Raw genomic sequence first — 22,761 nt, forward strand, 5'->3', positions numbered from 1 at the left:
GAGATGAGGAAAATCGGGCAGGTTCTGTTTGACAAAGTTTCTAATTTAAAGATCGTGAAACGTGTAGCTGGAAAGTTAAATTTGGAATGTAATTAATTGTTCAAAGGATGCAAAGATGTTGTCTATATAAAGATCTCTGAGCAATTTAATCCCAAATCTTTTCCAGATATTAAAAACTGGATGTTTGCGAGGGTTGAAAGAGGTGGTTCTCTTGCAGGGGTGCCACAGAGATTTTCCTTCTTAAATTGCTTTCTAAATTGGTTGAGTGAATGAAACACAGCTGGGTTATTAGTATATTTGCGATAACTTGCATTTATTGGAGCACAGAGCAGGGAATATAAAGAAGTGCTGCAGGATTTTACATCTATTGTGGACCAGGCCTGTGTGTTCATTTATTTGTGTCCAGGTTTTTAGGCCTTTTATGTTTGCTGCCCAATAATAAAACTGAAAATTAGGTAGAGCCATGCCACCTTCTGCCAGAGGTCTTTGTAGGGTTGCTCTTCGGATATGTGAATGTTTTGAGTTCCAAGTAAATGAGGTTATGGTTGAATGTAATTGCTTAAAAAATGATTTGATATATATTGATGTTTTGAAATAAAAAAGCTTAGGAAGGATATTCATCTTAACGTTAATTCTTTCGGCTAGAGTGAGATGAAGGGTTGACCATCTATGCAAGTCTTGCTTAATTTTTTCCATGAAGACTCAAGTCTTCAAACTAATCTGATCAATTTTTGAATGGGCGTTAAGCTTTTATAAATGTCAATTTAATGAACTATCAACATTTACTGTTTATAAAAGAAAAGGTAAGAGTTGGCTTGCCTATAGCTGTTTCATAAACTTGCACTCCGGTTAGTCTTGAAAGAACATTTCACCTGTTTTTTTACACTAGAAGAAAACCCATTTGGTAAAACGGGTATACAATACTAGACTATGAAGGGAAGGTGGTGTGTGGTTTTTTTATTTTATTTTTTTTGAGATGGAAGCTAGTTATTATAGATGCTGTTTCTATTAAAGTTTGAATTGTTCAGCAGAGCACTGGTGCTGATGATGGAAGTATCAAGTCAAAAGTTCATATTTTATATTTATTGAATTTTTACATAGTAGGGTTATGACAATCTTTAACAAGATTTCTTTGTACACAATGTATTTGGCAAACCTCCATTAGTTGACACTAAAGAGCTGGCATGATGGTAAATTTGTACCATTTCTCCTACAAAATACAGGCCAAGTCATGGTGAAGATGAGATCCTGGCACCCATAGGTAACATTCAAAAAATGTATAAAACATTGAGTCCAGTCATTAACTGTAGATGAAATGTGTTCTTTGTGCTTGTTGCTTTTGATAAGATGTGCTAGCCCACTTCCATCTCAGTCTGTGCTCTAGCTTGTCCTCTAAAGAATTTAAGATTGGTTAACCATAGCAATCTATCCCAATGTTCACAAACAGTTTGGTATGCAACATCAGGCCACAGGTGAACACTGGACATTTTGTGTGTAGAGAGAGGACTGTATAGTGTGTGTGTGTGTGAAGCAACACAAGCCCATATATTTGTGGAAATGTATACATTTAGTGCCACTGAGTAAACTGTTTAAAGTTGAATATGGAAAGAAAATTCTTACTGTTCAGTTACTAAGAATATTTAATATCTTAAGAATAAACACTTGTTACTTGTAGTACAGGGTATCCAATTCTTGTTTTGGCTACGGGTTTTCATTTTAAACATTTTCTTAGTGACCGGTTTTTGCTGCTAATAACCATTTCCTCCCAAAATGGAGGTGACAGATATGGTCCATTAAATGCCTAGAATATTTCAAGTTTTTGGCTTGCTACGAAGTGTGTGACTGGAGTCGGACTACACCTCATGCCTGTAACACACAGTGTTAATCATTTGAACAGGGTTAACAGTTCAACCATCATTCTAATACATCTGGTTCCCTTAAGACTGAGCTGACTTGACTTGAATTGCAGTTGGAGTTGGCAAGTCTCCCTCAGTTCTAGCTGTTGAAAGAAGATAGTGCACTGGACAACACATCTGGCTAAATATCAGTTTGGGGTTTCAACAATTACTGCATACAGTATCTACAGAAATGTCAAGTTTACTGTTTGTACACAGTACAATAAAATCCATTCTTTCATGTCTCAGAACATAAAAATACAGTGCCAACAAAAGATATACATAGTACACAAGATTTATACTACCATTAAGTATTTGGACAGTGAAATAATTTTGGATCTGTACACCACCACAATAGATCTGAAACAAAGCAATCAAGATGTGAATTATAAGCATTAATTAAAGGGGTTTAACATAAACCTTGTATGAGCCGTTTCGAAAATACAGCCATTTTTATACAGTGTCCCCCCTGTCTGCAGGGACTCGAAAGTATCTGGACAAACTTAACAGTCATAAAAAATCATGTTCAATATTTGGTTGAAAATCCTTTAGAGTCCACGACTGCCCGAAGTCTGAACTCATGACCACAGCCAAGTGCAGGGTTTCCACTCTAGTGATGTTTTGCCAGGACTTCAGCCATCGTCAGTTGTGGCTTGTATGTTGGATTTTCTGCCATGAGTTTTGTCTTCAGCAAGTGAAATGCATGTCCAATTGGGTTGAAGTAATTTGATTGACTTGGCCATTGAACAATATTCCACTTCTTTGAGATGAGAAGCACTTTCACAGTGTTTTGGCTCATTGCCCATCTGTACTGTGAAGCATCCTAACCAGTTTTGCAGCGTGTGGCTGAATTTGCGCAGATAGTATATAGCCCTGTACACTTAAGAATTCATCCTGCAGTCCTATCATCAGTAAACACCAATGACTGACCTCCATTACAGTCACACATGTCCATGCCATGAAACTGCTTCCACCATGTTTCACAGATGATGTTATATGGTACAGATCATGAGCTATTTCTTGTATTCCCATCATTCTGGTACATACTGATCTTAATTTCCTTTGTCCAAAGAAAATTATTCCAGAACTGGGCAGACTTTTAAAAAATGTTTTCTGACAAAGTCTAATTTGTCCTTCCTGTGCTTGAGGTATTCCAGTGGTTTGCACCTTGTGGTAAACTCTGTCTTTGCTTTCATGAAATCTTCTCTGGATTGTAGACTTTGGTGGTGACGATAGGTCTTACCTCCCACAGTGTGTTCTTGATTTGGCTAAATGTTATGAAGTGGTTCTATTTCACCAAAACAGAATTGTGCGATCATCAAGCACAGTTGTCTCCTGTGGGTTTCCAGACCTTCTCCTGTTGCTGAGTTCACCAGTGTGTTCCTTCTCTTTAAGAATTAACCAACTGATCGTCTACTCCTTGAGTTTCTAATCACTCTCTAATGGGTTTGTTTTGTTTTCTTAACCTAATGATGGCCTGTTTTTAGTTGCATGGACAGCTCTTTGGACCTCATATTGAGAGTTCACAGTGGCAGCTTCCAAATGCAAAATCCACACTTGGAATCAACTCTAGACCCTTTACCTGCTTAATAGTTAATGAAATAATGGGGGAACCGCTCCCACCTGGCTGTGGAACAGCTTGTCAGCCTATTGTCCAAATACTTCTGAACACCTGAAATTGGTGGGACCATGTATAAAAATAGCTGTCATTCCTAAACGATATTTTTTGTTAAACCCCTTTAAATTAAAGCTGAAAGCCTACACTTCAATCATATAATGATTATTTCAAATCCATTGTGATGGTGTGCAGAGCCCAAAATATGAAAATTGCATCACTGTCCAAATACTTGTGGACATGACTGTACAATATACTGTATATTTGCAATTATGAGTTTATGTACACTTGTTGTAGCATGTAGGTGGAAACTGTTCCTGAATCTTCCTGGTACAAGTACCAATGGTCCTGTAAGAAAGAGTGAAAGGAAATGTTTTGGCTCCTCAGAATAGGACGCAGCTGTTCACCACCCAGTCTTGGGCTTTACTCTCAAGTTGAGCAGGTGCCATATCAGGATGTAATATGGCCGATAAGGATGGACCCTAGTATACCTTTAGCAGTTAGAAAAGATGAAGAAATGCAAGTTGTCTTCATCATTTGATGAAGTAGAGGTGTTGGTGAGCCTGTCTGCTGCACCAAAATGTGTTATGCATTAAATAGCTATAGTTAGTGCGTTCTGTGACAAAATGAACAGCCCTCACTAGACACCTAGTTACCATGGTTTGGTCTTGAAGTAAAAGAATGCTATGGCTGAAAACCTGTAGCTCTGACGGTGAAGTTACCCCTGACTTATGATATTTCTCATTAAATATGATCCAAATGTTTTGTAGTGACTTCTATGAAATTAGGCCTAAAACCCCTACTTTCTCCAATTGTTTTGTACAGCTACGATTCAAAAAATGACCTGAGCCATTCCTCAGTGGTACAGAAACTTCACAGAAATCTCGTTTGATTTTGCTCCAGGTGACAAGCTCAGATCATTTTTTTTTTTACAGCTTGAATACTTAGTGCCCACTGCTGAACCATCTTTTTATCTCTTACTGCCCTTACTGATTTTGCCAGTTGGAATTTAACTTGCATTGCATAGCAGCTATGGCCATTGCTCACCTTCAACCCAAATCAAATGTTTGTGTCTTTCAATGTGATGATGATCATCTGCACACTGTGTCTGCCAGGTAAATTAGATTGTGCTAAGCATTCCTTGTTTGCATTGAACAGCTCCAAAGGGACGTGAACACACCGTAAATCCCACTTCTGTAGGATTGCTTCAATGGACCAGTCACTACTAAAAAAAAAATAAAAAAGTTATTTCAGAACATTCAGCAGTCACATGCTTACTGGTACAGGATGTAGTAATGCTGTAACATAAGGTTATTAAAATATCATTGGCAACTAACCCTTGCAGATCCATATATGTGGGCTTAAATACCAGCCTGGGCACTATCTACTGTATCTGCAGTTTACACTTTCCTCCCATGTTTGCACGTGTTAAGTTCTGAATTTACCATCCATCTTTCTAACCCACTTATCTTGGCCAGCTGGGATCTACAGCAGCAACCACCAGGTACAAGGCAGGAACAACACCTGGATGGGGTGCCAATCTACAACAGGGTCTGAAATTAATAAGGGATGCTTACTGCCAGGCAACCTCCTTTACATTTTAACTAGGCTCACCCGCCTTTTAAGGCGACTGACTTTTATCCTCAATTTGTGTGCGCTCCATGTGTACATCAGGCATGTAAGTGTAGGGAACGAGAACATCAAAGTGCCCATTCATAACATCTCCCGAAAACCTAAGTTTTTTTTATCCCCTCGAGTGCCTGTCCAAACTTGGAGTGTAGGACTCCATAATAATATACTTGAAACTCATAGGGGAACAACTCTCCCGCTGCCATTAGCTCTGAAATGGTACCATAAGTTTGAGACTTTGACATTTCAGTGAGATACTGAAGCTCATATTTGTATAAGAGATTCCTGACTGCATCATTGTAAATGGCTGAAACCTTGACCAATTACTTAAAACATGTCGTACAATGCCAGCCAGAATCTGTACCGCTAAAGACGGAGTTTCATGCACTAAATAAGCTATAGATGAGAATAAGCAAGTACCATCTCCCCTGATATTTACTACACTGTGAGGCATTTGTACTTCATCCACATTAATTAGTTCCAGAGACATAATTTTGTCTATTTTTCCAGCGCATCGCACACAAAAGCAAGGGAACGATGGGAGCACCAGAACTCTGCTCACATTGCGTCGCTTCGTGCCGCAAGTAGTAAGTCTGTGATAAGCGGAATACCGCTACGCTTTGCACTCACGGGACAGAAGGACAATCCCGACCGATGTGCTTTTAATACTGTCTCTGCCTAATGTCTGTAGTAGAGTGACTGAAATCTCTCTCTCTCAAGGTGTGCTGGAAGGCTAGAAAAAAATACACGGTGTGAACATGTAGACTCCACTGGTGGCAACAGAATGAACCTGCACACTGGGTCTGTGCCACTTTGGGTAAAGTGCAGTGCTGCTTACCAGAGACAAGTAGAGCAGCATTCACATCTCTTACTTATACAAGTGACCTCTACTCAATCCCAGGAGCAGACTGGCTGATAAGTAACTATTTCTGTCTTTTTGGTTCTATTGCTTTCAATTTAAAGGACTACACCACATTACTCCACGTAGTTTTTAGTGATGGTCCTGACAATTTTTTCTAATCATGTTTTTTTTTTTGCAGGTAAAATAGTTTGTGATATAATAAAAAAACAATGTTGTACAATGGCATACAATGTTAAAAATGTCCATGGAAAAGAGAAAATCTAATTTTACTCTTGTTGCATCTGCATTAGTTGTTCAGCTGTATGCAGAAAACTTCCCAAACAAGTGGATTTTTACTAAAATATTGTTAAATAAAACCCTTTCTGAAAAATGCTCTTGTGAAGAAAAACAGAATGCCATCTGAGCGTCTGAATTGTAGGCTTGCCCCCTGCCATTACGCTTACAATCATATGAAAAAGTTTGTGAAGCCCTCTCAGCCAGCATAATAATTTACTTTCAACAAAACAGATAACAGTGGTATGTCTTTCATTTCCTAGGAACATCTGAGTACTGCGGTGTTTTCCGAACAAAGATTTTTAGTGACGCAGTATTTAGTTGTATGAAATTACCGGTAAATCAAATGTGAAAAACTGATTGTGCAAAAATGTGGGTCCCCTTGTCATTGTGCTGATTTGAATGCCTGTCACTGCTCAATGCGGATTACTTGCAACACCAAATTGGTGGGATGAGCTCGTTACGCCTTGAACTTCACAGACAGGGGTGTCCAATCATGAGGTATAAAGGTATTTAAGGTGGTCAGTTGTAAGTTGTGCTTCCTTCCCTTTGACTCTCCTCTGAAGAGTGACAGCATGGGATCCTCAAAGCAACTCTCAAAAGGTCTGAAAACAAAGATTGTTGAGTCTCCTGGTTTAGGGGAAGGCTACAAAAAGCCATCTCAGAGGTTTAAACTGTCAGGTTCAACTGTAAGGAATGGAATCAGGAAATGGAAGGCCACAGGCACAGTTGCTATTAAACCCAACAGGTCTGGCAGGCCAAGAAAAATACAGGAGCGGCATATGCACAGGATTGTGAGAATGGTGACAGACAACCCACAGATCACCTCCAAAGACCTGCAAGAACATCTTGCTGCAGATGGTGTATCTGTACATCGTTCTACAATTCAGTGCAATTTGCACAAAGAACATCTGTATGGCAAGGTGATGAGAAAGAAGCCCTTTCTGCACTCACGCCACAAACAGAGTCGCTTGTTGTATGCCAATGCTCATTTAGACAAGCCAGAGTCATTTTGGAACAAAGTGCTTTGGACTGATGAGACACAAATTGAGTTATTTGGTGATAACAAAAAGCGCTTTGCATGGCGGAAGAAGAACACCGCATTCCAAGAAAAACACCTGCTACCTACTGTCAAATTTGGTGGAGGTTCCATCATGCTGTGGGGCTGTGTGGCTAGTTCAGGGACTGGGGCCCTTGTTAAAGTCGAGGGTCGGATGAATTCCACCCAATATCAACAAATTCTTCAGCATAATGTTCAAGCATCAGTCACAAAGTTGAAGTTTCGCAGGGGTTGGATATTCCAACAAGACAATGACCCAAAACACAGTTCGAAATCTACAAAGGCATTCATGCAGAGGGAGAAGTACAATGTTCTGGAATGGCCGTCACAGTCCCCTGACTTGACATCGAAAATCTATGAGATGATTTGAAGCAGGCTGTCCATGCTCAAATTTAACTGAACTGGAGAGATTTTGTATGAAGAAAATATCTCCATCCAAAATCTAGACACTCATCAAAGGCTATAGGAGGACAGCGTCTAGAGGCTGTTAGATTAACAAAAGGAGGCTCAACTAAGTATTGACGTCATATCTCTGTTTGGGTGCCCAAATTTATACACCTGTCTAATTTTGTTATGATGCATATCGTATATTTTCTGTTAATCCAATAAACTTAATGTCACTGCTGAAATACTACTGTTTCCATAAGGCATGTCATCTATTAAAAGGAAGTTGCTACTTTGAAAGCTCAGCCAATGAAAAACAAAAATCCAAAGAATTAAGAGGGGTTCCTAAACTTTTTCATATGACTGTATGTTCACAGCCACAACTGGAGTACATCAGGCCTATTTAGCAAAGGTCTGTAAAACTGCATGGGTGAGTCGACCTTTTGCTTGTTGTAGCCCCTCAGATATTCACAAATATGAAGCATATTCTCTTCCTGATGATGTTTCCATATACTTTTATAATTTTTCATCTTTAGTTTAACATGTCTCAATGAGTACTTTTTGTTGGTGTCATGTGAAGCGCAATGTTAGCCAATGAATAAGCTGTTACTGGGCTGGACACGTGACCAAGGAATAAGTCAGAGAGGCAGATCTTCAATTAAAATGCTTGTTCGCGTCTAATTCCATTCCATTTTCTTTCACCAGAACAATTTTCAGAAGTGGTTTCCTTAATAATTTATTAAAAATACATGTGTTGGGATGTTGTGAGCTTATGACTGGATGACTAACATGATATGTTTCATGGACTTTTTGATATTGTTTGTTGTTGTCTGGCACTGGTCACCATTGACCCTTAGTTTATCAAAAACTTTGTCGTCTATGTTCTACTACACATGAAAAAATAGAGTATACATTTTTCTGAGTCATTACTACAAATTACATGGGGTAAGCAATATATTAAAAAAAATAGAGTACTCCACCTAAAAGTAACACTTTAAACATTTAGGAATTGCTATCTTGTAATGAAAACTGGTGCTGCTCTATTTGTGGTCAGTTGTAAAACATTTATCTGGAAACTACTGTTTTATTTTTATTGTCATTAGGCAAAATGTTACCTTGTCAAATGCTACAAAATTAATACTAGATATGAAAATCAGAATAGTTTTTTGATTTTAGTTGACAGAAGGAAGAGATCACCTTCTTTCTTGGTATGTCGCCCAGAATTGAGCCTTTGGGTTTTTCTTTAGAAGAAAATAAATCGTCATCATAACATCTTCAAAATCTGTACAGCAATCAAAAAGAAATATGCAAGGTTATTGGCCAGTGATAATATCAAAGTAAAGTAAGTGATAATATCAAAGTAAGTACTACACACGTATACAGGGTGGCCCATATTTATGTATATGATTGAAAAGGCGTTATTGTCAGGAAACTACCAATGTTACTATCATGTAACGCAGTGGTTCCCAAAGTGGGGGTCGCGAGATGATTTCCAAGAAATCAAATACTTTTTAAAAACTTTTTAGAAATTAATTAATTTAATTTTTTAGAAATAACATTTTATCCATAACTAACAAAAGATAAAAACTAGTAGTTAATAGTTACATTTAAAAAAAACATGCAAATTAAAAAGCCATCAGACTGTCTTGGAGCGAATGCGTCGGTGTGTGTACAGACGGTGCTGGGGAAAAAGAAAGGTCTTAAAGCAACAGTCTTACAAGTGGCGCCTCACGTAAAATTCACGCATTGTATTATACACAGAGAAGCTCTTGCGAGCAAAACACTTGACCCAGAACTTAAACGTGTTCTTGAGACTTCGATAAAAATGGTCAACAATATAAAAGCGCATCCACTCAATATCAGACTGTTTGCCACTCTCTGTAACGAACTGGGATCGGAGCATGAGTGCTTGCTTTTCCATACAGAAGTCAGGTGGCTTTCGTGAGGGAATGTGCTCTGCCGCCTGTTTGAGCTGCGGGACGAAGTGTGCTTATTTCTGATGGAGCATGGGTCCCAGCTCACTGATCACCTCACTGATCCTGACTGGTTAACAAGGCTAACGTATTTGGCTTGCATATTTGAAAAACTGAATGGACTTAATATGTCATTTCAAGGTGAGAACACACACATAATTTCGCTAAATGATAAAATCCACGCATTCAAGAGAAAACTTGAGCGCTGGACTGAGCGAGTTGAAATAGGAAGGATTGATATGTTTTCTGAGCTGGATGAAAAAAGTTATATGGTTGTTAGAGCGTTATGTTCTTTTTTGTTGTCATGCTCTTGTTTGGATAAGATATTTTGTTGAAATTAAACAAATGAGTAAATTACTATTAAAAAAAATTATATGGTTGTTAGACCATTGTGTTCTTTCGTGTTGTCATTCTCATGTTTGGATAGGCCTATTGGCGCATGTGCACCATTGCGCGCAACATTTGTATATTTTAACCACTTCCGAGGATAGTGGGGGTCACGAGTCACTGGCACGGTTATTTTGGGGGTCGTGAGCTGAAAAGTTTGGGAACCCCTGATGTAACGTAACGGAACATGAACATCAAGAACCTTAAATGTTTTTTCATCCCCTGTTCTCCATGGAGTGGTCCACCAATGTGCCATCCAGATTGATACACGCCTGAAGAAGAACCCAACTTTGAAAGGCGTTCGCCACAAGAGCTGTGTTGGCATCAGTACGCACACTCCTGGGCCTACCTGCTCCTTTCGCTTGCAAAATAGTACCGCTCATGTCAAATTTTGTGTTTATTCTTGTGATGGATAGCACACTCAGGCCACTGCCTCCAAACTCAACTGCCATCCTCCATTTCACCACTGCATAGTAATAATAATAATAATAATAATTCTTTGCATTTATATATTCTTTGCTTTTCTCACTACTCAAAGCGCTCAGCAATTGCAGGTTAAGGGCCTTGCTCAAGGGCCCAACAGAGCAGAGTCCCTATTGGCATTTACGGGATTGAAACTGGCAACCTTCCGATTGCCAGTGCAGATTGCTAGCCTCAGAGCTAGTTGTTTGCTGCGGAGTCTGAACGCACACAACATACGCGCTGCTCTAGCGACAATCAATTCGCCGACATTCTGTATTCGAACACAGCAGGTGTTGCCCAGTCCAGCACATTGTCACTCCCATTCTCAGGCTACCCAGTGATGCCATTTTCGATACGTGTCACACAGTAGTTTTAAATGCTACAGCCTGTGAAACGTCATATACATAAATATGGGCCACCCTGTGTATTAATTATACATTATAAAGAAAACAAGGACATTTATTTATAAGGGTGTGATTGGAGAATATTTCACAGGATATATATTGTGCACAATGGATCCATATTTGACTAGTTTGCATTACTGAACTATTTTAGAACAAATTCTGGAAATAAATTTAGTGGAAATTGAGGTATTCCGTCCTCGTCTATTTTAGGTCAAGGCTATGTCACATTACACAACACTTCCAGTAATTTTCTTCATTTACATAATCAGTAGCGAGCAAGTCGAAGGCTGACCTACCTAGTCTGACTACCCAGCAACTCCAACTAGTTCATGACAGGTTTGATTTTGTCTTTAGTCATGGGGTGGGCTACATGTGCAGGAGAGCTGTCATTCAAGGGATGCAAGGAGTAACAAAAACTGGTGTTTTGGACCTCATAAACAAGTGAAGTTGGTCCATCTGATGTCTTATGTTTTACGTACCACAAAAGAATGGAAAAAAAAAAAGGACTGACATTGTGGGTGAATTCACCATAGCTGTTAACTCTTCATACAGAGACGACTCTGAGCTAGTGGATGTGACAGAAAGGGACTACAACAGACTTGCAGGTGGTAATTGTGACATAGGCACCAATTTTCAGTCATTTAAACTGACATGGTCTGCCAATTAGATCGCCAACAGCAGTCAGCAAGTCTCCACGACTAAAAGTCCCATGTGACATCAGCCTTAACCCTGTGTGATTGTAAATGTGGGAGGATGCTACTGTTGGAATCGTCAGTTCATGCAGCTGGCATATCTTTGGACTTGTGGGAAGTAAACTAGAGTACTTGGGGAAAAAAACCAACATAGACACAGGACGAACATGCAAAGCCCACACTGACAATGACAGGGAGAGAGATTCAAATTCAGGATATTAGGTAACACTGTAAGGGAGCAAAGCTAAGTGTTTCCTAAATTTGACTTTAATATTTTAAAGATGGTGACTTGACTGAACTTTGTACAAACGGTTTCCAAGCAAGAATTACAGACCTTCGGGTTCAAAGAAGACATCCGATCCGAGTACAATGTCCAGTTGTGGAAGGTCAAGAAGCTCGGGGGACACCTGGCCCCAAGTAATCCCCAACACAACAACATCCGAGAGACCATTGGCCTCACAGCTTCTTTGGCTATTCTCCAGACAAGCGGGAAACCTGGCACTGTCAGATAAAATGACTTTGGCCCCACACTTTGCAGCCACCACTCCTGGCAAACCAACACCAGCTCCAATCTATAAAGGAAATAAAAAGCTTGTGTTCAAAATTGTAATATTTGTAGTGGAGAGAAAACAAATGGTAATGTCTAGTATAATACATATTTTGTGGACTGTCTTTGTAAAATTGTCTTTCGCTTAATAGTGTGACTAGCCAGTCCCTTTATCAGGTAAGAGTTCTGTATACAGGTAGCGCCTAGCTGAAATTTCCAATGCAGGAACTGACTGACCAGCTAGTCTATGGAAATACAGGTGGCTGAGATGAAAGGACATGAATAAGCCGCAGCTAAATTGGCAGGAATGGGGAGTCATTGGAAACTACGCACCCACTGCTTCAAAAGACTCCAATCTCTCCACACTTCCAGCTATCAAGACCCTGTAGGATTTCTCTAAATTGAGGCTTATACAGAGTTCTAGTCGCTCTGCCATTTTTCATCCAGAGCAGACGCTCTCTCCTTCTGTGTTTCTCCACTGTTCCATCCGTGGAGGAGGCCAGGTGGTAGTAAAGACCAAGCTGGACCAGAAACAAATCGTCATACTAAGACAGAGTAAGTAAGCGTATGGAAGCAAAATGAACTGCTATTTAGGTTGTATTATTTGACCTACACTTATTTTACTTTGCATATTTACATTTTGGACATATTTAGAAATCTTCAAATTAATTTATACATAAATATTTTATTGAGCTTATGTAAAAAGCCACATTTCCTCATGGGGACAGGTAGGTGTGCATGCATTTGTTTAATCTGTCTAACCATCCTGCCTGTTTTAGTGCTCTATCTTGTTCCACGAGGTTATAGATATAAAAGTTAGTGTAACATACAGTATGAGAAGTATAACAAGGATTTGGGGCATTTTGTTCGGGTCTACAGAAAAAAAAGAGTATAAAAAGGGAGAACAGGGTGACCCTATGACACTACCATGGCAAAATACTATCACACAGCCACTTGGGTGTTTATTCCTCTAGAATTATTTTCTTGTGTTTTCATCCCGGTTGCCTACTTACTAGAGTGGTGGCTCTGAGGCTAGGGATCTGCACTGGCAATCGGAAGGTTGCCGGTTCGAATCCCATAAATAACAAAAAAGAGACTCTGCTCTGTTGGGCCCTTAAAGCAAGGCCCTTAACCTGCAATTGCTGAGCGCTTTGAGTTGTGAGAAAAGCGCTATATAAATACAAAGAATTATTATCATTAGATAACTGGTACTGTATGCCACACCCTACCGTGGTGGAAACACCATAAGACACTTTGTGCAGAGATAAGAACTAGAAGCTGATTGTTCAGAGTGTCATCATGAACAATCTGACAGCATCAGGTGTAGCGCGCCTAAGGCCATTCAGAACAAGGCCATTAAACGTTCTTTCTTAAATGATAAGATGAAGGCGATAGATAGATAGATAGATAGATAGATAGATAGAGGGCGGCACGGTGAAACAGTGGTAGCATTGCTGCCTCGCAGTTAGGAGACCCGGGTTCGCTTCCCGGGTCTTCCCTGCATGGAGTTTGCATGTTCTCCCCGTGTCTGCGTGGGTTTCCTCCGGGCACTCCAGTTTCCTCCCACAGTCCAAAGACATGCAGGTTAGGTGGACTGGCGATTCTAAAATGGCCCTAGTGTGTGCTTGGTGTGTGTGGGTGTGTTTGTGTGTGTCCTACAGTGGGTTGGCACCCTGCCCAGGATTGGTTCCTGCCTTGTGCCCTGTGTTAGCTGGGATTGGCTCCAGCAGACCCCGTGACCCTGTGTTCGGATTCAGCGGGTTGGAAAATGGATGGATAGATAGATAGATAGATAGATAGATAGATAGATAGATAGATAGATAGATAGATAGATAGATAGATAGATAGATACTTTATTAATCCCAAGGGGAAATTCACAAACTCCAGCAGCAGACAACAACCATCCCGTCATCTTTTTTTCTGTCTTCTCTGTCTTAAGGTTATCTATAAATTACTTCTTTTATGCTCAATCAATAGTCACTATGGCATTCTGATGACAGTAATTAGTACTAGAGGTTTTGGCAGGTCTGATTTAGAGCTAAGCACTTTCACTTTTAAAATCCCCATTTTGGGGATGTGTATTCTCTACCTGAATGGACACATGGCAAGTTGATCCCTGCACCCAAATACAACTGGATTTTTCCCAGGCAAGCCAACTATTACTCACTGGCAGATTACTGCTTTACCTCCAAAATGCCTTTTCCAATCACGTGCTCCTTGTGATACCAAACATACTGAGCAAGGACCACTGCACAGGGCCAGACATACATGCTGTAGTGGGGATCGAGAACCTGAAACGCAGAAAGACATAAAAGTGTTAGCTTATACCCCTAACAATCCACATCAGTAAAGTTCCTCTCCCAGGCACTTTTGCCTTCTATGACAGAGCTCCTCAGTTTCAGGCCTCATGAACACATGTTGCTGCACTTCACAATTCACTTCTGCTTTGTTTTAATTCACATGCCTGATAATACTGCGCAGTAGGGGAGTATCCATAGGTGTGAAGGCTAGATGCAGTTTCCTAAGGTTTTAACATAGCATCATATGTCATTTTCAAAACTTCTTAATTTGGAAGGGGCCCAAGGCAATCTTGGCAGCGATAGATGCAACATTTCACATTACATTTACTTATAGGGTTGATGCCTTTATCCAAGGTGACTTACAACATCCGTGATGCAGTTGATTTTTTTTTTTTTTTTTCAGATGAAGTGCAAGCAGGTGAAATGACAACGAGTGCAGCATCAGAGTGCTGAAATGAGTTCACAAATAAAATAAAATACATAATACACTAATTATACAACTATAAAAAAAAAGGTCTGAAACATAAACATTACACATGTAACAGGCCATAAATGAAACATACAAGCCAAATAAAGCAGGTGCTGCACCCTGGTGTGGTCAATGGCATCATTTAGCAATAATCATGCTACTGTGTTGGCTCATGGATAGAAACGCTAAACTGTTACACCAAGGTCAGAATTACTCATTACTGCAACAAGATCAGTGTGGTAGTAAAACCTTTTACGACTTTAGCTTGTGTGTTTTTTGGTTTTTACCTAAACTTTGTGTGTTTTTGCTTGCTCTGATCCTTACTTGGAGTGAGAAGCTGGTTATTCAGATGCATTTGTTAAAAGGTTCAGTGATGAAAATGGCTTAATTTGTGGATGTTTCAGGAAGACCAGTGACTAATGTGTTTCTGCCATAGAGAAAAATACAAAATCGGGTAACGGCAACAACTGTGAACTAAGATGTTTCCTACCTGACTCTGTGTATGCAGGTCAAGTTACACTACATGGGCCATTTATTACTCCAGAAAATGAACCTCGGTGGATAAAGTGGTGCAGAGACCTACTGAGCTTGGAGAAAAAGTCAACTGGTCAGAGGGGACATCTTTCCCTGTGACCTCAACATGTGTGGCATACAAAATTATTTTCTATTAACCTTAACGCCAGTGCTCTGCAGTGGAGGGTTATAGTGGCTCTCATAGTCTAAAATGGAATAATTTACTTTATTTCCAAGATTAATGTTAACAAATACAATTCTAAGTAATCACTATTATCCCTGTGTAAAGAGGTTCTATCCTGATGGCTTTAAAAATGTTTCATGATGACAATACTCCCTTTCTCAGGGTACAAGTACTTAATGAATATTTTGAAGAGTGTATCAGTGTTGTAAACTGTATATTATGGTAATCCCAGTTGTCACACATTCTACTCAGATGACCACTTATGGAACATTCCAGAACAGCGCCTGATACACAGCATAGTGTTTGGAAATACAAATAATGGGATTCCTCTTAGAAGAAAGCTGTACTCCAATGAAGTCCTTGGTACTTGTAGAATGCCTACTAAGGCACAGTGAGTCACCCATCACTAAATCAGGGTATTTTACTTGTTGGATTTATTTTATTAGCTATACTGTATACATTTCGGGTACGCTTTCACTTAGGTCAACCAAATTGTGCATACAAGTATTAGGTACAAAACGTAGATTTCTATCTACTTTTGGGCTATTTCCGTTAACCGGAAGTTGTACTTGACCTTTTATTCATGCAGCTGCAGAGTCCGTTTTGTTCAACTTTACTTTTATAATAATTGTTCAATAGATTATTAGTTTGACTTGTCGTTGATGGTTCTGTAATGTGCATAATGTAAAAATATAATCATTGTCTTGCGGTTTACTCCTCAAATCCCCATATCTGAGTATACGAGAAAGTCTGGGGGAGACCACTTCCGATTTTTAAATCTGGTGGACAGGCAGGTGAAGTGAATCACTTATGGTTGCACAATGTCAAAGGCAGGTTAAATAATAATAATCATATCAGCCTGAAATATAATTCTTATAGTCTCATCGTATAAAGAAGTGTATGTTTACTTTACGGAATATAGTTTTTTTTAAATTTTATACTTTCACAAAAAAAGTATCCTTAATTTCCCTTGGCGCTGTCCGATTAGACAGCTAACTAGCGTTTAACCAAACAGTCGACGGGAAATTCACGCGAGTCTAACAAAGTGGGAAGAAGCACGTGAACGCAGCAATAATATCTGGCACCTTCGTGCTAACGGCGACAGCCTCTATCTTATTTTTTAATCGTAAACCGTATAGCAATACAGACCGGGCTGCTAACGGCGACAGCCTCTATCTTATTTTTTAATCGTAAACCGTATAGCAATACAAACCGGCGCCCGGTCTGTTTCAACGTTACATTAAGTGTTACGTTTCCACAACATGCCCGACTAAATGTCTAAAATATTAAATTTCTAAGGAAAATATCAACCTCTGGAATTCGGACATACAGATGCCCAGGACTACCCGTCATCCGGTCGTCATCCTTGAAATAAAAATCTTTGCAATGCCGACGAAGCGCCCGAATATCGCACATTCTGCAGGAAAGCAACTTTACTCGAGGATCTCATTGGCTGGAATCGTTGGAAAGGGGCGTGTTCTCTTGCCTTGCTGTGCTACACCGCTTCCGCCATGTTGAGTACGGCAAAGAAAGTCGTCCGTCATCCATCCAGCCATTTACTAAACCACACCATTACTTGTATGAGCGGGGTCGCGAGAAAGCTGGAGGCGACCCCAGCAAGAATCGAAGCCCGCAGTGGTCAATGCTGCTGTAAAAAGTCGTCAAGTTCAGGTTTGAGTATATTTTAAAATTCCTTACTTAATAGTAAATTTTACATACAATATTTATACAAAACATGTTAAAATATATTAACAATACAAATAATACATTACAATATTAAAGTAGAATAAATGAAACAAACAAAAAAAAAGACATTAACAATAGTACTCTCGTAAGGGTGGAAATCATGCAGTAACAGACTGGAAGGCTTTGACCAACCTGTTAGCTTTGTGGCTCTTAATTATCTGAAGAGACTTTACGAATTGCAAACATTCAGTGAGGAAAAGTTTAATAGTGGACTACATGCGATCCATATGAATTATTTCCCAAACAATATTTTAAAAAAATGATCAGAAGTGAAGTGGTATAATTAATAGGTTTATTCTCATTAATGAAGAAATATCCCTTAATTCTAAATAAATAAATAACCGAATTTCTGGACGGTCCATGTAGACATTTCTCATCATAGGTTTCTGGAGACGGGACAATCGGGAAAAAAACAGCAACTTCTTGTAGTGAATTACATTTACTTATAAGGGTATTTACCAGGGGACAATTTATGAAGAAAGTTATGCTGGATTTCATAAACCCTTTGGTAACAGATGATCATTCTTAGCAATTAAGCACGCTTTCTGACAATTCATTTTATCTTTAATAATCGACCCCCACAATAAACTATACACTTGGATTAATTTGACTAAATAAACAGACGTGAATCCTGACAAATGGATTGTGAGATTTTTGTTGCAAGATATTCAGAAACACCTTTCAACCTTGAACATTCCAGACAGCTGCAGGAATGACTGGAAGTTGCACACAATTTTGCTTGTGAATGTTTGCAAGAAGCTAGCTTGACACATAACAGATATTACAATATTTGAGTATGGGGGTGGCCTTTTGAGAGTCGGGATCATGTGTGGGGTTTATAGCCCTAAAAGGAGGAAAGGCAAATCCCTCAAATCGGACAGTTCCTGGGTGGGCCCTTGCGAGGTTTTGGAGAGAGTGCCGATGAAGATGTATACTGGGTGTAACAGCCTTACCGTGAGAGGATGGTTTATGTCCATCAGGACCGCCTAGCTCCTTACCGGTGGGGAGACACAGTCAGGCAAATCAACTGAAGAAACACCTATGGGCTCTCTAACGTCTCGTCCTGATATTGTACAGAGTCCTCAGACCTCAGCTGATCATCTTAGTATTGCGAAGTCCAGATCCTTGTCCCCATGTGTTGCAGTTCCCAGAAAAGCAACATGACAGTCTGGTCTGCCTGGCTGCAATGAAGATTTTGTACTGAGTTGAAAACAAAGGACTGGGGAGCAGGGGCAGCCAGGTCCAAGATGTGAACTGAGAGCGGTAAGACAGGCAAGTAAAGCGAGTGCTTTTTAAAGAACCTTTGGGAAGATTAAGGAAAGTGGGCAGAGTCCGAAGCCAAGTGGAAAATAATTTGGAGACAGCGTGGAAAAGTAACGGTTTTCCTCTGAGGGAGTCGGGGTATAAAGGAGTGAAATATTACATTTCTACAGACTACGGTAAACTGGTTAGCTCAGCAGACGTTTCCTGTGGTCTAATAGCAAGTACTTCGAGGTATTGTCTTGTTTGTTTGAAATAAAGATGTCCGATTCGAATTTATCAAAGGCTGTGTGCGTGACGCGTTAATGTCATCCCATTTGCTTGCAGCAATCATATTTTACAATAAACATGCTGAGCCTGTGATTGGCTCTCTCATTTTATTACTTTTTTAAATAGAATAATGAAATAGTTAAGTTTTACTTTCGTCTGTCTTTCTAGTTCTTTTGGGTGGGAGCTGTTTTTTCTCCTTTGTATTCATTTTGAAGTAAACGATTTCCATCCATCCATTTTCCAACCCGCTGAACGGGGGTCTGCTGGAGCCAATCCCAGCCAACACGGCAGGAACCAATCCCGGGCACACCCAAACACAATTGACTAGGGCCAATTTAGAATCTCCAATCCACCTAACCTACATGTCTTTGGACTGTGGGAGGAAACTGGAGCGCCCGGAGGAAACCCATGCAGACACGGGGAGAACATGTAAACTCCACGCAGGGAGGAACCGGGGTCTCCTAACTGCGAGGCAGCAGCACTACTACAGCGCCACCGTGCCGCCCAAGTGAACGATTTGGTTCTGTTAAATAATTTTTGTTGAGTAACATGCCATTTTAAGGTTCTGCTTTTTGAATATAAAGCTATGTAAAAATAACTGACTTTAATTAAAGTTAAATCTAGAACGAATACATTCCACAGATTCTGTGGTTTTGAATGTAATATCCTTCTGAAACACTTTGTGGTGGCGTTCACAAGGAGCTCAACAGGTTAATGAAGACGCTCGCCCATGTGCAAATGTTAAAAACACGTGTTGCCATCACTTTTTAAACGAAGTGCCTGCGCGCGCACAGGGAGGAAATGAGCAAATCTTTTCCGTGAATCATATTCAGTGGAGTGCAACAGGAATGCCAGAGTGCATGCGCGTCCTATTGTGTTGTCATCAGCACGTTTCTTTTCGCCGGCAGGTGTTTCAATTGCGCATGTGCAAGAACATCCTGGGCTCGTTTGATTCGCGAACGAGTCACTACTCGAGAAATAGTATAAAGAGTCTCGTTCGTTTGTGAGTCTGTAATGAAACGTCTTGTTTTAATCGCGTATCTTAAATGTGTTGTCCTGTTTCCATACACAAAGCTTGATAATGGCAAATTGAATATACTGTAACATCCCAGCTTGGATGAAGCCTAGAGGCTAAGAAACCTTGAGTCTAGCGGGAGGGGGGGCACGGAGGGTTGTGTCGCAGATATGATTGACTAGAAAAGAGGTGGTACCCTGAACAGAATTAGCTGGAAATGTAGGCGGGGATTTCTGGACGGTTCGGTGGAAAACGGGAAGGTGTGGGATATAAAGATGATGTACAAGCGCGGCATGGGTAGAGAGGATTCTTTTTAGGGAACCGGAGTTTTCTTTTACTGCGTCTCACAGGGCCATAACAATGAGAGCTTTTATAGCTAACTGTAAATAGTTTTAAGTTCAGTTTCATTTGTTTTTGTTTTACATTCGTGTATTCTTCTTAGACTGTTACAAGTAAACTGTTCTGCAGCTACATCTTTGCTCTGCAGTGTTTTCCTTTTCTAACCTGTTACAGTGAGGCTGCAACAATATAATCAGATTATACATAAATTAATAAAATATCTATATACACACATACAAAATAATGAACCAAGTATTGGAGTGTATTTTTTGATGCGATCGACACCCCCCTCCTCCTCAGGGGACTTCTCATATACGCCAGATTAATGAATCAAACAAGTAAAAAGAATCAAATCACTTAAACGTGTAGTTCGAAAAAATAAAATCAGTAAAGTTAATCGAAATGCCCCTCACTACTTTCTAAGTGCTTCCGCTAGTCTTAACATGGCTCCAAGGGGTGGGTTTTATCATGAGGGAGGCGGGGTCTCGACGACATACAGCGAATCATAAAGCATCTACGTCGAACACGCACAAGTTCTACCAATCAGACGTCGGAAAAGAACGCAATTCCTAGATCTTCAGCAAATCCCCCTCTTTGTAGTCAAAGAAGGCGGGTTGTAGGTTGGTTGAGGTCGCATGTTGAGGCGTTTGTGAAAGCGTGTGAATTTTTGAGTAAAAAAATTATTGTTTCACTGCATTTCTTAACCTATGCAGCTTATGTTTTAGCCACAAACGCCAGTCTTTTATACATCCGGTAGTTTGTAAGCATTTAATGACTCCGTGGTTTGTTCGCCTTCACGTTTACAAACAGTTGTGATTGCCCTATCTGCGAAGTGACGGAGAAATGAACCATAAGAGTAAGAAGCGGATTAAAGAAGCAAAACGTAGTGCCAGACCCGAACTTAAGGATTCCGTGGACTGGACCAGACACGACTACCACAGCAACTTCGACCTATCGCACCGGACCGTAAAGGTAACCCAAGCGCAGTTTTATCACACAGCAGGGCAGGTTAGAAGGTCTCAATAAGCTGGACCCCCAGAGTTGCACATTAAACCACATGCGAGTATTTGCGGAGCTGGCCGGGCTTTACAAAACAAGCAAAGTTACGGAGTGGATTCCGAAATGATGTGGCAGGGCGACGAGTCTGAACCGCCTTTGTAAGAACGTGAACGACACCACGCTTGGACCGATTTTGCACTTTTCGGTGTTCCACTAGAGGCGGTGCAGTAGAATTAAAACCGCGGAGGTGCATTGTGTTGATGAGACAAGGTTACTTAGGTTTCATCTTAGTATGGGCAGTCGGTAATTTAAGCCTATGCTTTAAATAAGTTGTTTACTCTTGTAAATGCGTAGCCTGTCCTGAAATCGATTAAGGACGGAACATATTACACTTACAGGCGGCGCGTAATTCGGGAGATGCGACTTGAGTGAGCTCTTTAACATTTTCCGTTATGTAAAATTAATTCATTAATTCATAAAGCGGTAGGCTGGTGTTTTACTTATTCTGGGAGAGGAGTAATAAAGAATATTTGCATAGCACGTTTCGTTCGAATCGATGATAGGAAACTTCTTAAGAACGGTCTTTACATTTCATCGTTTTAAATTTGTCGTTATGGCATTTTCTAAAATAATCTTTTATTGGCATACATAGCTATACAGTCCATATTATGCTGTAGAAGTTGCATTCCAGGACTTTTAGGCATCAACAGGTTGTGCGTATGCCCTGCTCGGAGCTCCTCAGATAAATACTGGGCTTGTTCTCAGTGAGCAGTGACTGCACATGATCTATGATATTATCACATATGTCAAATTATAAAGTTAGTATTTTGACTTGAAATGCTAAGAACGGTATGTTGAATAATATACTGGAATGTGATTGAATAACTCGAATAATATGCAAGGTGTGTCTTAATGGAAATGTTAGGTCATTTTGAACAGCAGGGCTTGCCTCTCCTTCATACCTTAAGGTCAGTGTAATGTTAGAATATCATCTCGATTTCAAGCCCTATTTCTCTAATAAATTTTATAATAAGAAATCAGATAAAATTTGCATCATATCTAGAGGAGAACCAAGAAGCCGATAAAAACTGAGAGTACCGGCACTTGTTTGTTTCCAGTTCAGGAACCGCTGAGCAGGACAATTTTACCGTTACATTTACATTGCATTGCTTAACAGATGCTTTTCTCCAGAGCTATTTACAAAAGAGGTCAACACAATTGAGTAAACATCAGTCTGGGGGTCTATTTTGGGAGCAATTGTTACAAGATAGAGTTACAAAATTGATCACAAATGAAGAGCTCAGAACCAAATACAAGTGAGGTACAGTTCCTCGATGACAAAAACCTAACGGGTAATATCGGTCAGAAGTTTACTGAACAGGAGAGACTACAATTGCTTCTTGAACGTACTGAGGGAGTCAGCAGGTCAGATTGAGGTAGGCAGCTCGTTCCACCAAGAGCTACCCATGGAAAGAATCCTCAT

At 40.0% G+C, this 22,761-nt stretch overlaps 2 protein-coding genes across 2 annotated transcripts in view; one reads left to right on the top strand and one right to left on the bottom strand.

Moving 5' to 3' along the window:
• Nucleotides 1-4,397: 4,397 nt before the first annotated feature.
• On the bottom strand, nt 4,398-17,096 carry mettl23 (methyltransferase like 23). The gene is made up of 5 exons (XM_028819465.2): nt 16,961-17,096; nt 14,370-14,474; nt 11,971-12,208; nt 8,916-9,000; nt 4,398-4,735 (listed from the first exon to the last, which is right to left on the bottom strand). The coding sequence occupies exons 1-5, from the start codon at nt 17,063-17,065 to the stop codon at nt 4,570-4,572; spliced, it is 699 nt and encodes a 232-aa protein (XP_028675298.1). The 5' UTR covers nt 17,066-17,096; the 3' UTR covers nt 4,398-4,569.
• Nucleotides 17,097-20,872: 3,776 nt separating this feature from the next.
• The window catches only part of jmjd6 (jumonji domain containing 6, arginine demethylase and lysine hydroxylase), a 42,860-nt gene continuing 40,971 nt past the window's right edge, over nt 20,873-22,761 (top strand). Inside the window, exon 1 of the mRNA XM_028819174.2 lies at nt 20,873-21,251. Within this exon, the coding sequence (XP_028675007.1) occupies nt 21,123-21,251 (129 nt within the window). The 5' untranslated portion in view covers nt 20,873-21,122. The remainder of the gene's footprint in view (nt 21,252-22,761) is intronic.

The sequence above is a fragment of the Erpetoichthys calabaricus genome, chromosome 14 (assembly GCF_900747795.2).
Source record: "Erpetoichthys calabaricus chromosome 14, fErpCal1.3, whole genome shotgun sequence".
NCBI classification, from domain to species: domain Eukaryota; kingdom Metazoa; phylum Chordata; class Cladistia; order Polypteriformes; family Polypteridae; genus Erpetoichthys; species Erpetoichthys calabaricus.

Coding starts and splice junctions, on each gene's coding strand:
- mettl23 (XM_028819465.2), bottom strand. CDS start 17,065: ATGTGCGATATTCGGGCGCTTCGTCGGCATTGCAAAGATTTTTATTTC. Junction 12,209..14,369: donor TTGGAAAAGGCATTTTGGAG/GTAAAGCAGTAA, acceptor TTTCCTTTATAG/ATTGGAGCTGGTGTTGGTTT. Junction 4,736..8,915: donor GCGACATACCAAGAAAGAAG/GTGATCTCTTCC, acceptor TTTTTTTTTTAG/TAGTGACTGGTCCATTGAAG.